The sequence below is a fragment of the Melanaphis sacchari genome, unplaced genomic scaffold (assembly GCF_002803265.2).
Source record: "Melanaphis sacchari strain LSU unplaced genomic scaffold, SCAv2.0 Contig0_pilon_pilon, whole genome shotgun sequence".
Classification (NCBI taxonomy): Eukaryota; Metazoa; Arthropoda; class Insecta; order Hemiptera; family Aphididae; genus Melanaphis; species Melanaphis sacchari.
The window spans coordinates 7,454,701-7,469,797 of NW_020270366.1; the positions used below are offsets into that span (position 1 = coordinate 7,454,701).

General features: G+C 26.6%; 1 protein-coding gene across 3 annotated transcripts in view; it reads left to right on the top strand.

Annotated features, from left to right (window-relative positions):
- The window catches only part of LOC112603458 (cytosolic carboxypeptidase 1-like), a 43,589-nt gene extending 31,228 nt beyond the window's left edge, over positions 1-12,361 (top strand). For all 3 annotated transcript variants that reach the window (XM_025352016.1, XM_025352025.1, XM_025352034.1), the window contains 5 exons: positions 8,865-8,952; positions 10,029-10,193; positions 10,963-11,139; positions 11,843-11,976; positions 12,214-12,361. In XM_025352016.1, coding sequence (XP_025207801.1) covers positions 8,865-8,952; positions 10,029-10,193; positions 10,963-11,139; positions 11,843-11,976; positions 12,214-12,268 — 619 coding nt within the window. In that variant the 3' untranslated portion in view covers positions 12,269-12,361. The remainder of the gene's footprint in view (positions 1-8,864; positions 8,953-10,028; positions 10,194-10,962; positions 11,140-11,842; positions 11,977-12,213) is intronic.
- The last annotated feature ends 2,736 nt before the right edge of the window (positions 12,362-15,097 follow it).

Sequence of the window (15,097 nt, forward strand, 5' to 3'; positions counted from 1 at the left end):
CCGTTTAATTCATACTTTGGTTTTTAAAAAGGATTTGGTTTTACTTCTAGTGAACGTTTTACGACCTTATTTTTTTTTTTTATTGGTTATATGGAATTTAAACTATTTTTGTGTACACAGTTATAAAGCAACATACACCCCTTTTTTAAATATGAAATACCTTAGTCATAATAATAATATTGTCGTCTTATTTCATTATTGGTTTAGCCAAAGTCACACAAGTCATTTCAACGTCATTGGTTTCGGTTGTTTTTTTTTCTTTGAACAATTACTGTCTAACATCAATATTCATTGAATGTTTTCCGTAATAATTATAGCCAAGAGTTACTTAAACGTGACATGGGAAACGTTATATTTCTGCCCACTCGTATAATATATAAGTTATATAATTATATTATACATGCGCGGTGAACAAATTCTTATTTTATGTTTATGGAAAAATTTAAACTGGGAATGAAACGAGCACCAGTTATGTATAGAGATTCAATTTGTTTGAACCATTGTTCACATTGCAACAACTAAATCAGACGGAGCGTAATATTTAATTAATTTTTATGTTCATACGATTTTTTATTTCCTATCATTGTAAATCATTATTAAACCAACAAACGATGCAATCAATAATCTCTATAATTATTATACCTCTAAATTACAAATAAAATAAATTTAAAGTATATCAAATTATTAATTAGTATACATTATTATGACAATCTACTTTTAGTCGACGTGTATTGTTGTCACATCCATTATGAACATATTTTATTGAGGTATAATATTATAGAAATCAAACAAAAATGTATCATAACTAGGTAATAAACTAGTGGTATATTATAGAGCTGATTCAAATTTCAAACTAATTTATATTTATTTCTAAGTTTTAATTAAATTAATATCAGTATTTATGAATTATAATAATTTATACATTTATTAATAGTGGGTAGGGAGTTGTACCAAATATCTAGATGAAGTGTAAACACTGTCGAACCTCCCCATATAAATTAATGAATTTAAAAAAAGTCAAATTATTTTATCTTTGTATAGTTTTAAATAAGAAACAATATTGGACATTTTTCAATTTTTGATTACTGTCATAATTAACATTATTACTATGAAATAAGTTATGTTTCATAGGCCAGTTGACACTCATCGACCGCATTTTTTATGCATACAATGTATGCTACACTGTGCACGTAGTATGCAAATTCTATCTTATGAGAAAAAAACACTAAAATCCTTTAAAAAAATGAAAATAATAAATAAATAATTGAAAAAAACCACATGCTCTGCTCACAATGAGCCAGTATTTATTTGTTTATTTTTTTTTCAATGCTACCCCGCGTATTATAATAATGTGTGCAGTTGTGCGTACTACATTTTTTTTTTAACAAGTTTTTATATGAACGTGTATGTGTGTGTTTAGATAACCGTCCCCATATGACTGCGATACACGCCGAATGCGTGTGCGTGCATATTGTACACACACACATTGCATACACTTGTGTAACGTATATATGCACCTATGTGCGCGTATAGTTCTTAAAGAGAGAAAGAGAGAGAATGAGAGAGATAAGCGTGCATTGTTCTGTACACACACGGACACAAATAACCGGGTAATTAGCATCTTCGCGTTACATCATCGTGCGGGTATAAATTACTCTTCTATGTGTATAAGATGTAGTATTATATTTACTTGTATATGTGTGTCTATGTGTAGGTCTGTGCCCAGGTATATAGGTACCTAATATTGTATTGCCTCGTGTGAGTCCAAGAGCGGCCATCCACCGCCGGTTCGGCGACCTTTTCGACGTATTTCGTGTCCAGCGATTTTTTTTCGCTCTTTCCTCTCCTCCCCCCCTTCTGCCACACCATCAGCTTCGCGTTCTGTGTTTTCCCGATTCTCAAGAGCGCCTACCGATGCCCGTACGACAAATACAACCGAAAACGTAACCAGTAATAAATTACTAATGTTAGCAATAATAATTACTAATTACCTATAATATTATCGGTATTATAAGTGATAATAGCTGGTTTATTAACAGTTCGCGAGACGATGTCCAGTATATGTTGCCGAACGTATATTATCGTGAAATAGGTATAAACGGACCACAAACCCAATAGGTAGTTGGAACTCAGTTGTAAAAACTGTCATGTCTCTGAGTTGTTTTGGATATTTTAGATAGGCCCACAGCAATTTTAGCGACAATTTAAAACGTAATTATTATATTTATGATGAGACTTCAAACTTAAAAATTTTTGAATTCTTATATGTTAATATATATGAGAATATGAATATGATAGATATTAATCGAGATATAAGCTTAACAATCCTAATTTTATTTCACGTGTAAACCACTGAGTAGTATACCTATTCGCAGTTATACAGCGACAGTCTGCAACTGTATATCAGAGAATACCTATAGTATTTTAATAACTACATAAATTATTATGCTTATACAATTGCCTCTGGCTCCGATGAGTAATATTTATACAGTAATACATACACATTAATACCAACGTCTAACATACAAGTATTATATTGAGCTATAATATAACTGCGTTAGAAATCCGGCGAAAAATGCGATTGAGGGCCTAATCAAAAAAAAAAAAATTAATAGCACAGTCCGATTCTTTAGAAGAATTTATTTTTTATTGCACGGTTAGTAAAATAATACACCTTCTAAATATTAACCGCAAGACACAAAATAACCTTAAATAATTTTTGTTTTAAATTATATAATCAGACTGAAAAAAACTCAATCTAAAGTTGTGAGGAGGGGTTTGGGCTCAACTTAACCACTAAACTTACCCGCCCCAACTGCTATATACTCAGGTCTTATTTTAATAATTATCACCAATTATCATTTACTATAATGCCATTATACCTTGGTACTTAAAAAAATAACAATCACTTTAACGGTGCTATGGCAGGTGTATTGAATGCTGGTCGATTATACATGTACAACGTGTACTTGTTGATCGATGGCTCTATACTTTTAATTTATATTGCGTATATCGGCTGATTTATAATTATATGCTATAATATAACGGAAACGCTAACGAGCGAATATATAGGTGCAAAAAATATACAATATTAAATTAAACTATGAAAAAAAGTCCATTGTTTGTTTCCGTTTTAACGTTATATAACTTGTTAAAATATTGAACTGCGCCATTAATGTTCCTAGATACGTGTGCCTCACATTATTCCATCCATCTCAATTTTTATGGACTCAGTAATGGCTAATGAGTATTGTATAGTAATTATTTTATGTATAAATGATTCCTTTATAAAAAATATACTTCAATATTAGTATAATATTAAGTATACATTTGCTTGTCTGTGTTAACATTATTTTTATTTTGTTCTATCTTCTTGTCCACTATTACTATTAATGATAATATAATAATAATATTTTTTCAAAATTCGTACTTCAAACGCTCATAAAAAAATATATATGGCTCCATGTTCTACGCCAAACACTTTTTTTTAAATTACAGTAAGAATAATTTATGAAAAATCTTATATTACATTTTCAAATTTCAAATATTAAAAATATAAATTTTATGAATTTTTAACCACAAAATAATTTGCAAATATTTGTTACTTTGACATATTTTTAAAAAATTTGTATTTCGAACACTTATAAAAATAAAAAAGTAACTATAATTTTTTCATTTAATTAAGAACAACTTATACAAAACTTTTTATTGAATTTTCAAGGTTTTTGATTTACAAAAGCAATTATTTATATGAAGAAGAAATCGAACATTTTAAATTTTTAATACTTATATTAAGTAGTTCAAAAAAGCAAAAATGCTTTTTCTTATTTTTTGCAAATTAAATTATATTTATAAAATTATAATATGAATAATTTGGTGGATATTTCAATTATACTATACACTTAATCACAAGTTTTTTTCAACTAGAATAAACATCTTTGAAAAAAGTAGTTTGAAATTTTTTCTGCTCCAAAACGAGATATCAGATATAAAAATCAAAGCATATATTATCATAATAATAAAACCAATACATTCATCACACTGCTAAGAATTTAGCTAAACATTTTATGATACGTAAACTTAATAATATTTTTAGATAATTTTAAAAATAACTATTACTTAAGCCTATAAACAGTATAAACATAATATAATGTGAAATAAAATGGATACTAATAGTAGTTACACTATAATCGATGTGTTAAATTTGAATTAAATGATAAATCGTTGTTTACAAAAAATATTTTAAACAGATACTGCAGTAAAGACTGATTAATTAAAGGTCAGCCATTTATTTATTTATTTATTTATTTATTTATTTATTGTGGGAAAGGTGATTTAGGTTTTTTGATGAATTTTTCAATGTGATTTTCTAACACATAAAATGCAATTTTCAAATAAAAAATTTTTGAGTACACTTCACGTAGTAAATACTAATAATCATGTATTCTTTTAACGAATAGTTAAAATAGTAAGTTAATATTCATATAGGTAGTCAACTATATTATATATTTAAATTTCATTAATTCACAATGTCTAGACTACCCTTCGATATTTGATCTTAGGTTTATTTTTATTTTATAATTTTCACGTCTGACTTGGTACCCAGAACGGAAGTCTGCCCGACGGGTTGACTAACATGTACACTTGTTTAGCATTTTTTAAAATACCCGTCATTGTAAGATTAAAACGTGTGTGTCTCAAGTTAATATTTACATAACAGGTGAGTAAAATGCATTTTTGTACATATTATGATATGCATTGTATATTGTCTTCCCGCCGTATAAAGGTATTTATCTATTGAAATAAGTCAAATCACGAGTTGTCCACCATGGCTATGAATACCTATAATAATAATAATAATCGTATGAAGATTTCTTTCCATTCTTATTATATTGTACATAATATAACCTTGGGGTTGTTCAAACTCTTTTAGCGTACCTATTCGTCGAACGCCGGGGATAAATCCTCACTAGCGGACGTGAATTGGGTATCTTATAAAAAAAATAACGCACATGACACCGGAATGAAAATACAATCATTATAAATTATTACATTAATAACACAAACGCGCCTCGGTGCGTCACTGCCGGGTTTCAGCGCACGAGTTATTACACTCCATGGAGCATTCGATGAATGAATAATTAGTCAGACACAGGCGGTTGACGACTGTGTCTTTCGGCGTTTTACAGCAGTCAGTGGCGGAACGATTGCCGCGAATTTCTGTTCACTGAAACAGCCTGGTTTCGAATGCCGAAAGGGGGAATTTAGTCCGCATTGTTTTTTGAACGTTTCTCTTAAAATATATTTTGCACCTCCCCAGTCATATCATATTTTTTAGTGGCTGTTTTGAGAAACACTAGACCAACAACTGCGGCGTCCGGCGTTTGTGTGTGTGTGTAAGTGTGTGTGTTTAAGGATATGAATGATTACCGGAAACGCACTTCGTCTCCTTGGTCGCGTACAAACCCATTGTAACGGGCTGTTTAAAATGCACTTACAATTTTATTCGTTGAGAACAATGGAAATGCGTCGGCGTAGATACACATATTTATATATTTTATGTGGTACTATCTTCCCTTTGAAAATGAAACAATTATAATAATAATATGTATGTAATAGTTCACACTCTAACGAAAAAATATATGATGTGTAATCCCAACTCAATAACAAACATGATGTTAATTGTATAACAATATGGATGTATGTATGTTTGTATAACCGTTCACGAATTTAATGAAGAATTATATGATTTTTAGTTATAGTGTAGCACATTACTGAACATAATTACTCATTCATTATTATAAAATGTTTAACTTAATGTATGAACAATATTATCATTGGATATAGAAAAGTTATTTAATGCGCTTACAATATAATATTATAGAATAATACAAAATAAATAATGCACCTATTTAGTAGGTACCTACACCACGATTATCGGTCCTTAAAAAACTTTTGACTTCAGTACTTCAATTAAGTGCTTCGTATATTTTAACTAAAGGTGCTCTTGACAATGAAGAAAGATTCACTTACTAAATTGTCAGGAGTTGTTGTACGATTAATCGATTTGTGGCTTATAAGTATAATTATACTTAGAATTATTGAATTCTCACAATAACCTAATTTTTTGTTTAGTTCACCATGACCATAATTAATATTACTATCCCAAAATAACGGTTCGTACATGACGACTAAGATACCTTCGATTTATTATTATAATTTGGAGTTACAAACAATTTAATTATACTATTAGTAAATACGTACAATAATATTATTCGTGTTGTATACATATATGTAGGTTTAATGTATGTTATATTATTAATAATAGTGCCAATGCAAAATAAATGCATTCACATTTCAATTATGTACCTCCATATATACTTAAATAATATAAACGGAAAATAATCATCACTCCGACATATTTGTCCATGTACGAGTGCGTCTTATAAATATTAAATATTTTATTTGATGATATTCTGTTGCCCGTAAAATCATTATTATTGTTTTAGAATAAGGCGACTGCAACGGTAACAGCGTTTCTTCTTTAAAATTTTTATTCACTCTGTGAGAAAAATAAGCAGTAATTTTTTGGTTATTATTATGACGTCAGATCGGCTGTTTAATATTAGCATTATTACTCGAGAACCGCACGATATATTATGGGAGTTCAAAGCACTTTGACTGTGCACCTGCGATTCCCGAGGGCCGGCCATTGGTTTGTAATAAATCATACGCATATATTATACATAGAGGAATTCACCGGGTCTATCGTGTGATTATAATAACGAGATTAAAAACAAAAATACCCTCCGTATAATGATTGTGCATTCAGAACTTTCCGTGCCCGTAACAAATCGATGACGGTAATAATAATAACACCACCGCGGTGAGCCATGAGTCATACGATAACGCAAGAAACCCCCCCAGGAGGTCGTTAAGATTTCCCCGGTCCAGTCGACACGGACATAATTTAATATTTCAGACCACGGGCACCGCCACATTATTGGTCCTCGGTCAACGAAGAGACTCTAAATAAAATAATACACGCTGCAATGACGACCTGTGAGCGATGACGAGTGATATATAATACTATTAATACTACAATAATAACGTATTAAACGTTTAAACCCGCGCGAGACGCAGTCGCTAGGAAAATTATAAAATAATAATAATTTAATACTTCCAATTTCCATCGTGTAATTAAATAACCACTAGCCCGAGGACGATTGCGATCAGGCCGTTTTCTTCCGATGATTTTGATCGTTAACACGTTTGCAGCCGGTTTGTATCCATGATGGAATTAATAACTCGTGATGCGTCCTCTAAACAGCGTTATTGTTTGGGCGCGTATGTGCCAACATCTTGTATAGGTATACAAGGTATATCATGTTCAATCGACCAGTAATTCGCATACGATCCTGTATAATAATCGTATGCGCTTTATGTGCGCGCGGTCCGTGCTGTGTAGCAGTATTGTTGTTATCATCCGCAAACGAATCTTATAAACCGCACGTACGATCGGCATTGAATTACGTCCGAGATCTCGGAGCATCGTCTATATATCGACTACATAATACGGACGAGCATATAATGTAGATAGATACCTCGGTATAGGTACCTACAAATTAATATATGTAAACACCTAGCGGCCGTTTGGCGCGCGCGAACGAGGTATTTAAAAAAAATATAATAATAATAATAATAATAACAACGCTGTCGTGGCGGCGAGAATATTACATAAAATTCCCACGGTCGTATTGGAGATTCTTCGACGCGTTAACATTCTATTATATCCCAAACACATTGGACTTTTCTAGAAGAGCGGTGATGTTATTATTAAAACTCCTGCATTGTTCTCCATCTTGTTTTAAATGTTACTGTGCGACGTGTATGTACATGTTCACATATTGTATAGAATCGAATTAGATGTCATTAACGTACCTTGTCTAATAAAAAAAAAATGTTCACTGAACGGATTTATGTGCAGTCTCCATTTATTCGTAATAATTGCGTTTTCCGTACTAATTGACCCCTGGCTTTGCAATTTGCAGTAACTTAAAAAAAAAAATATATAAAAAAATTTATGAACGCTCTCATTTATCAAAAAAAGTCTTCGAGTATTCGAGTAATACACTTTAAACGTGCTCGTCTGCAAATATTTTAAATTATATTACATAGTTTACACAATACACGTCATGGATACTGATGAATTCATGATATTTTCAATGATGGGTGTTTTAGTTGGCGCCACTTATGGTTTATCCATACAAACCTTTTCGCCACGTGAAGCCTAAATATATGGAATTCGCGAACTGGTTGACCTAGCTGGTATTATTATACTTATATGGAATCTGTATTTGTTGATATAGGCGTGGGTACTACTATAATATTCTGAGTTCATTTTCGATAGGGATCACGAATGTTAATGGATATTTAATAATTTTTAACCATTTATTTGAATCAACAATGAAATACACAATATTATAAATTGCGATAAAAGATATCCTGTCTGGAATGACTGGATATTATTGTGTAATGTTGAATTCATAGGAACAAATTATAAACGCTCCGTCTCTGGCTTAATATAACATGGAATTCAATATATTATATTTTATTATCGTTTTCGAAATTTAACAATACCACCCAATTTTAATCCACTAGTTTGCGATTTTCATATCTTTAAAGACTTCCCGTAGCGAAAAGGTTCGTTTGTATAAATGGCGCCAAAATGACGCGAATCCCTTAATGCGATTGTATTGATAAATCATTGGCGCCATTTATGTGAAAATACGTAAAAACATACAATAGTTTCTTTCAAAATAAAATGAGATTAAAATATAGATATGATGTATTATCTGTTTTAGCCACCGATGCGGTTTAACTAACGAAGACTTAAACAGAAAATGGAGTTCACCTGACCCAAAACTACATCCAGAAATATTTCATGCTCGGGTAAATATAACATAATAATATGCCATCATTTATTGAATGGATGTTCCTAAATTCAATCCAATTGTAATCTTTAAATCTATTAAAAGTGTATAAAGTTAACATAAAAACTGATAGAAATTATTAACAGAATTATCTAAGATACAATCGATTTTTAATAAGTGTTGTTTATACTTAGAAGTTATAATAATGGAATGACAAAAAATAATCAATTAATCTTTTTTAGATTCATTATTTATGCTATAATACTTACATTAAAAATATTAAAATAATTAATTAGGAATTTTATATCATTATTGGTAAATTCTACAGTTCATAATTCACGATCAAGTTATAAAACTTTTTTTATAATTCTATTATTATAACAAATTATTACTCAACTAAGAATAATAAAAATGCAATTTAAAACAACAAGATTGAAGCATTAAAAAAAAAATGTACATATAATTTTATAGCATGTTATTATACTATTATTTTCATATATTGTGGTCAAATTAAAACTTAAATAATATTATTTAATTCAACTGTTTAATTTAAACAAGAAAATATATTATATATTTATAAATATGAAAAATATTATTCTAAACCCGTTTAAAGTTGTTTATTAATGACATTGTTAGTTATTATTTATACCTTATACATTTAAAAATATGTAACCTTTTGATTCTTTGTATTATTATTTATGTACTTTGTTGATTAAACCTATAAACTATAACTCTTATTAATAGATATTTAAAACTTTATAGGTTACCTATATAATATCTATCAAATAAAATTAAGTAAAATATTTATTTTAATAATATTAACAGTTATACTTAAACTGAATCATTACAATAAAAGATTCTAATCCTATAATTCAATGTTAATTATAATTTTACGTATACTAAGTCAAATCAATTCTAGAACACATTATTAATACTATTTTAAAAATCTTATCTGATATTATATAATTTTTATGACCTTTCAACTAATTTAATAATTTATTAGTATATTTATATACAATGTATATAATTTAAAAGTAAAATTAATTTTGTGGTTGAATTATTTTCATAAATTAATTAATAATTTTAATGTTACAGGGGATTTTGGAATACATGGCACATGTAATGAAAAAGGTTCCTTATGTGTATTGTGATTTCCATGGTCATTCAAACACTAAAAATTGCTTTTTTTATGGATGCTCAGCAAAAAAAAGTTGGTCAAGAATGGACTTGTCTAAGTATGAAAATGAAACGGATTTCATGGTCAGTCATTATAATAATGAACTAATTCAATAATACACAATTTATTGTATTTATAAAATAATATTTCCTATATACAAAAAAAATAAATAAATAAATATAGAAATCAGCCAGATGTCATTAAATTAAAAAGCAATGTCCAATGATATAAAATTGTTGTTATAGGTACAAAAAAAATATTTTGAAAGCATCAAAATATAACTCAAAATATTTTGTTAAAAATAAGTACAAGTTAACATATTTTATTTGGTAATTTTCTGTGAAGAATCTGTTTAAAGTTTTATCTATGTTTAATTTCTAATCCACGGAAATACATAATATATAATATACATTTATATCAGTATATCATAAAACTATTTAAAAATCAGTTACAACTCTTATTTTAATAAATATCTGAAAAGTATTTACTATATTTTAACTGTTTATAAAATTACAAAAGATATATACAAAATAAACTACAAATAATATTTTAAAATTTAAATTATTATAGAAAAAATAAATTAAATATATTAATAGCTATATTGTCGACAATTTTATTGTTCTTAGCAGTTTATGCTATTTAATTAGGTAAAATGTTTCAATGTTGATTGTGTGGTGCATACTGCATATTTAGAGTAATTAAAATAATACTAATGGAGAATATAAGTTAATATAATATATTATAAAAAATTAAAAATATTATGAATACTGTTTAAATATTGTTTGCTTAAATATTTTTTTATAAAATTGTATGGAGAAAATTTATCATACATGCTTAATGTATATTTCTTAGGTATTGCCGATTGTAATGCAAAATTGTTGTCCATCGTTCTCGTTATCGCAATGTAGTTATAAAGTAGAAAGAAATCGTGAAACCACTGCAAGAATAACCGTTTGGAGAAGCTATGGTGTAAAAAGAAGTTATACTTTGGAGACAAGTTACTGTGGTTGTGACGAAGGACAATACAAAGTAATGTATTGTATTTTCAATTGTAAACTAAATATGTTGTAGTTATACTAAATTCGTTGTTATAATCATAAATAGGGTCCGGATTTCAATGCAAAAAGCATTATTGATTGGATGCTCTAGATCTAGGATAATATATTCTAAGTACCTAATCCGTTTCATGTAACAAATACTTCAAGTTTTTATTATGCATTTTTAGCATTTTCGTGTCATTTTATAAAAAGTTAGAGCATATTAGTTATTAATATAGATTTGATAATTATTCAAAACATTATAATATCCAAAAATATTATTTTCATAATATTTGTCTAAATAATTCATCAAGATTGTGTTTATTTTGACTATAATGTTTATTATTATTATTATTGTGTGCGCCTGGTATATTTTTACTAAATTGTTTGTGTGTTGTTGTTAATTAAGTTAAGACACCAAAAATATCAAAAGTTAAACTGTCGTTTCACTGTTCGTTAGCTCCAATTTTTTTTTTTTTTTGATTTAGGTCATTTTTTAAGATCATTATTGTATTGAATTTTTTAAGACATTATTGGTTATTTTTCTAAGCATTCATTGATAATTTTTAGGGTATTTAAATCCGGGGCCGAATCTAAACTATAACGATATCTGATAATATATCAATAGTTATGAATTATGATTGATAGTTAATAAGTAATAAACAATAAATATAAATTATTATAATCATTTTCAGGGTTTTCATTTGGGGATTAAGCAACTCAAAGAGATTGGGTCAACTTTCTGTATGTCCCTTTCTTCGTTAGAAGAGGAAACGAAAAAGAGAGCAAATTTACCTGCCAGCAATCGATTATCCACAATAACAACAAGGTATGTTGAAATGATTTTTATATACTAAATAGTGTAATTCAGAATCGGAAAAATAGAAACAATAAAATTATTTATTTTTACACTGTTTGTCTATAAAATAAAATGTATCAATTTTATAATTTGATTTAATAAAATTTTTTTTTTTTTTGGTTAAATAAAAAAATTATTATTTGTGTACACAACATATCAATAATTTTCGTAAATAAATGCTAATTCAATAATTTTTATTGTTTATAGTTCCAGTTCGAAGTCTATGGATTTTGTAGATGAAGAACAGTCAGACTCAGATTGAAAACTGCCTATAAAATAGTCATCGACTATAATTCTTAACAAATTAAATAAATTCTATTTTAATTTTTATTTAATTTGTTTTGTTTATTGTACAATTGTTAATAAGTTTTTTTTTAAAGAAAAAAAACAATAAATTTGTTATGCTCCTTAATTTTTTACTATTTATAACATTTATTCACTACTGTATAAGAGCCAATCTATATGCGGCCAAACACGGCGCTAAATCGCTTCAAATATTTATTATGTACTGATTTATTAACAAATAATATTTTTCTTAAGAATTGTGTTTTTTCCACAAGTTTTTAAAAAAATAACCAATATAAGTTTAGAAATTATTAAGTAAATTTAAACTAAATACTCATATATAGTAAAAATAGTTTATTTTATTAATTATAACACAATAATGTCAAATAAAAACATATTTGTACACTAATGTTTTTTTTTTTTTAATCAGTGAATGACTAATTTAATTTAAATAAATTATTAAAATTTTTTCCATTTTCTATTTATAAATATTTTGAAAGTTATTAAAAGAGCATCATTTTATCATGTATAATTATTTTCGATTTTTAAATATTTCTTTTTTTATCAACATACATTTACTTATTATACAACATTATACATTTTTGCAAACAAACTATACTAGTAAAATTATTTATATAAAAAAAATAAAAATACTAAGTACAATTGCACATAAAAATACGTTTATTTATGAAATAATTTTTACACAAGTACTGAACATTAATAACTGAATATTAAAGTTAAGTTATTGAATACTGAATTGTAATCATTTTAACGGTACTATTAAATGTTAATTATAATCATAACTAAATTGTATATATAGTTTGTTTTTATTACATATAAAGTTTACCGTATTTTTAATCTAAGTATATCAATTCTCATTGCATTTTAATTTTACTTAACCAGTTAACCTAATCTTTAAAACGCTATTATTGAAATATTTACTTAGTACAACAAGTGTTAATTTTTAATACTTATACCTCTATGTACCTATTGTACCTACTATCTACCTATCTATTGTCTAATGTCCAACGCTTTAATACCAACCTAGAGTTTAATAAATTATTTTAAGAGTTTATTAAACACTAAAAGGAACAAATAACTATCGATTTAAGAGATATATGTTAATAATTTTATATAATTTTATCATGTATATTATATTATTTAATGAGTAAATTGATAATAAGGTAACTAATAAATTGAAATTTATATATATTAACCAAATTTATGTGGGAAAAACATTTATAAAAAATAAATTAAAACCTAATTTTTAAATTTCAAAATAATCATCTAAAATATATTGGACTAATTTATATTGTTATGTAAATATATAATACAAGCTATTGTTATATAAGTTTATAACTTAATAAATTAATAATAAAAAAAGTAACTAATATAAAAGTAAATCAGTATTTAAATAATCTGTAGGAGTATTATCTGCAGGATTATTATTTCACTAACAAATTTTTTTCAGGTGACATTAAGACTTAAAAAGTAAGGAAAGGTATATAAATCATCAATTAACTATAATGAACGTATAACTTTTAATATAGAGAAAACTTATTAAATGGAATAGAGTATTCAAAAGCCTAAATAAGGTTCCATACAAAAAATGTATATCAAATAAAGCTGTATCGTGCAAATTATTCTAAATATGTATTTAATTACTAAATTGCAAAACTAAGTACGTATATAATCTAAATGTTTTTGCTATAAAAAATAGCTTGAATTTTTTTAATATCTAATATTTACCTACTAATTTATATATTTCATCATATTGATATTTTAAATCGTACTTTATAGGTATTAATAATGAAAATAATCAAATTAATGAAAACGCTTATTAATTCATAAGTTTTAAACAATAATTTCAAATGTATTTTAAGAACACGTATCTTACAGTAAAGTAATTTGAAAAATATTTAATTTAATTTAATAAAATAATAATTCAAAGTGAAACATTATATTTATTTACCAGACTCCATAATATTTTTCATTAAAAAAGTTTCAAACCTGCTACTACGAAATACGTGGTTATTATTTAAATTATTAAAATTTAATTTAATTTTAATTATTAAGTTATTATGGTTATATGATAAAATATTATACAATTAATTATTCGAAAATTTGTCTTCAAATCGAATATTTGTATACAATAAATGATTAGTTATAAATTATAATACTTGATACCATATATTATTAAAGTATTATAATTTATAATATATTATAGTTAGTACAGTATTACATGATTAAAATTATATCATATTGTACACACACAAAATGCACGAAAATACCTATATGAAAAAGTAGGTCATTTTAATCTGATACTATATTAATAATAACGAAATACATATATTATTATAATATCTGTAGTGTGTAGGTACATATAATTTTTATGTAAATCTATTTTAATAAATTAGGTTTATTATAATAATATAGTTAGTTAAAAATTATCTAATAAAAAAAAAAAATGATTAATTCCCATGACAGTTCAGTAAAGAAACAAACACTCATTTAGATCATATTATACCCAAACAAGGTACATTTTATTGATCCGAAAATAAATATTTATATTTTATGTATTATGAGGTTTTATTTTATTTTACTCCCAAAATATATTCTAATTAGACATAATAATTTGATGAATAATACGTGATGTAGTATTACGCTATATCGTGCACACATGCGGAACCGTTTAACTGAAATGAAAACAAATAATAATATTGTAAAGGACTCGTTCATCGTGTGGTGTATAAACCATAAAGAGTGAAACTACTGTAAAACAGTTATGATAAAATGCTAAAACGTG